This window comes from Propithecus coquereli, unplaced genomic scaffold (assembly GCF_000956105.1).
Source record: "Propithecus coquereli isolate 6110/MARCELLA unplaced genomic scaffold, Pcoq_1.0 Scaffold75, whole genome shotgun sequence".
NCBI classification, from domain to species: Eukaryota; Metazoa; Chordata; class Mammalia; order Primates; family Indriidae; genus Propithecus; species Propithecus coquereli.
The window spans coordinates 27431-29453 of NW_012153618.1; the positions used below are offsets into that span (position 1 = coordinate 27431).

The 2023-nt window shown below is 34.4% G+C and overlaps 1 protein-coding gene across 1 annotated transcript in view; it reads left to right on the forward strand.

Moving 5' to 3' along the window:
- The first annotated feature begins 227 nt into the window (after positions 1-227).
- The window catches only part of XRCC2 (X-ray repair complementing defective repair in Chinese hamster cells 2), a 62091-nt gene continuing 60295 nt past the window's right edge, over positions 228-2023 (forward strand). The window contains exons 1-2 of the mRNA XM_012662069.1: positions 228-242; positions 865-946. Coding sequence (XP_012517523.1) covers positions 228-242; positions 865-946 — 97 coding nt within the window. The remainder of the gene's footprint in view (positions 243-864; positions 947-2023) is intronic.

A 2023-nucleotide genomic window follows, 5' to 3' on the forward strand; every position in this document is an offset into this window, starting at 1 on the left:
ACAAAGAAAAAATTTTGTAATGAATATTTTGTAAATTACAAAAATATTTTGTAACCCTAATCCCAATAACTTTACAAATATAGAAGTCTCCATACAAAGAAAAAATTTTATAATGAATATTTTATAAATAAAGGTACATTTAGCTACAATGTCCCATTTTCCCTATGTATGGCAACTTTTGGGACACCCTGTAGAACAGGGCAGACAAAGCAAACTCTATATCAGGCATGATAAGAAGTACAGTGAGAAAGATAATTATAAAGTATAAGGAATGAAGCCGGTGTGGTGTCTCACAATTGTAATCCTAGCACTTGGGGAGGCCAAGGCTGGAGGATCACTTGAGGTCAGGAGTTCAAGACTATCCTGAACAACATAGCAAGATCCCGTCTGTACAAAAAATAAAAAAATTAGCCAGACATGGTGATGCACGTCTGTAGTCCCAGCTACTCAAGAGGCTGAGGCAGGAGGATCACTTGAGTGCAGGAGTTTGAGTGAGCTATGGTTGCACCACTGTGCTCCAGCCTAGGCAACAGAGTGAGACCCTGTCTCCAAAAAAAAAGGTGTAAGGAAGGTAAATGTTTTGCATTTAGCAGCTTGTCCCTATATCCTAATCCAGACTATCCAGTCCTTTGAGGGCACAGACTCATTTTATACCATCAGTATTTGGTTCATAAACAAAAAGTGAAAAATTTAAGAATAAATTAACACAGTATTTCTCCTAAACAGTATCTCCTATTTCCCTCCAAATCCTCAAAATTATGAATTCTTTCTTTTAGACTTTTGGAAAATTATATACATGTAAATTTCTAGGATTTTGTATATTTTAAGTAATGAGTTTTCCTTTTCTCTTTTTTCTTTTGTAAGCTCCTTGCCCGACTTGAGGGTAGAAGTTCCTTGAAAGAAATAGAACCAAATCTGTTCGCTGATGAAGATTCACCTGGGCATGGTAAAAACACAACCTAAAATGAAAATATAGTGTCATAAATTAACTTTTATAAAACAAATATTTTTTCACAGATTCCTAGCAAGAAGTTATATAGGTTAAACTGTATAATTAAAAAATGAGAAACAGATCATGACATCTGAGACAGATGAGATGAAGTTTGGCTTATCTGCAGTAAATCTTCAGGTTATACATTGACCTCCTTCTTTTATCCCAACACATAATATTTATAGCAGTTTTGTTATTTTATTTTTTATTCTTTCTCTTTAGAAGTTTAGAGAATTACAGGAACGTCCTTAGGTACCTGCTTGTTAGTGTTTCCACAGAAGGGAAAATAGGTACCTACTTGTTCTATTCGCACTTCTACGCTAGAGAAAACTTACAGAGAAGGTAATGTGCTTAGGTTATTTTTGGTTTTTTTAATGTAGCAACTTCATAGACATATAATTCACCCATTTAAGTGTATAGTTCAGTGATTTTTTAGTATATTCACACAGTTGTGCAACCATTACTATAATTGACTTTAGAACATTTTCATCACCCCATAAAGAAACCCATGTCTGTTAGTTATCACCCCTCATTTTCCCATGTGTCCTTCATCCCTAGGCTAATAATCTACTTTCTACCTCTATAGATTTGCCTTTTCTGGACATTTCATGTAATTGGGATTATACAGTATATGGTCATCTATGACTGGCTTCTTTCACTTTGCATAATTTGTATGGAATTGCATAATTCAATGTTCATCATATTGTAGCCTGTATCATAGTTCTTTTTATATTGTTGAATAATATTCATTGTATGGGTATACCACATTTTGTTTATCTGTTTATTAGTTAATGGGCATTTGGGTTGTTTCCTATTTTTGGCTGTTATGAATAATGCTGCTATGGTTATCTCTGTACAAGTTTTTCTGTAGGTGTTTTCAGTTCTTGTAATACCTAGGACAGGGATTGCTAGGTCATATGACAACTCCTGTTTTCCAAAGTACCTTCACATTTTACTTGCCACCAGGAATGCAGGGTGTGATGGTTCCAATTTCCCCAGATCCTGAGAATAATTATTATTTGTCCTTTTGAT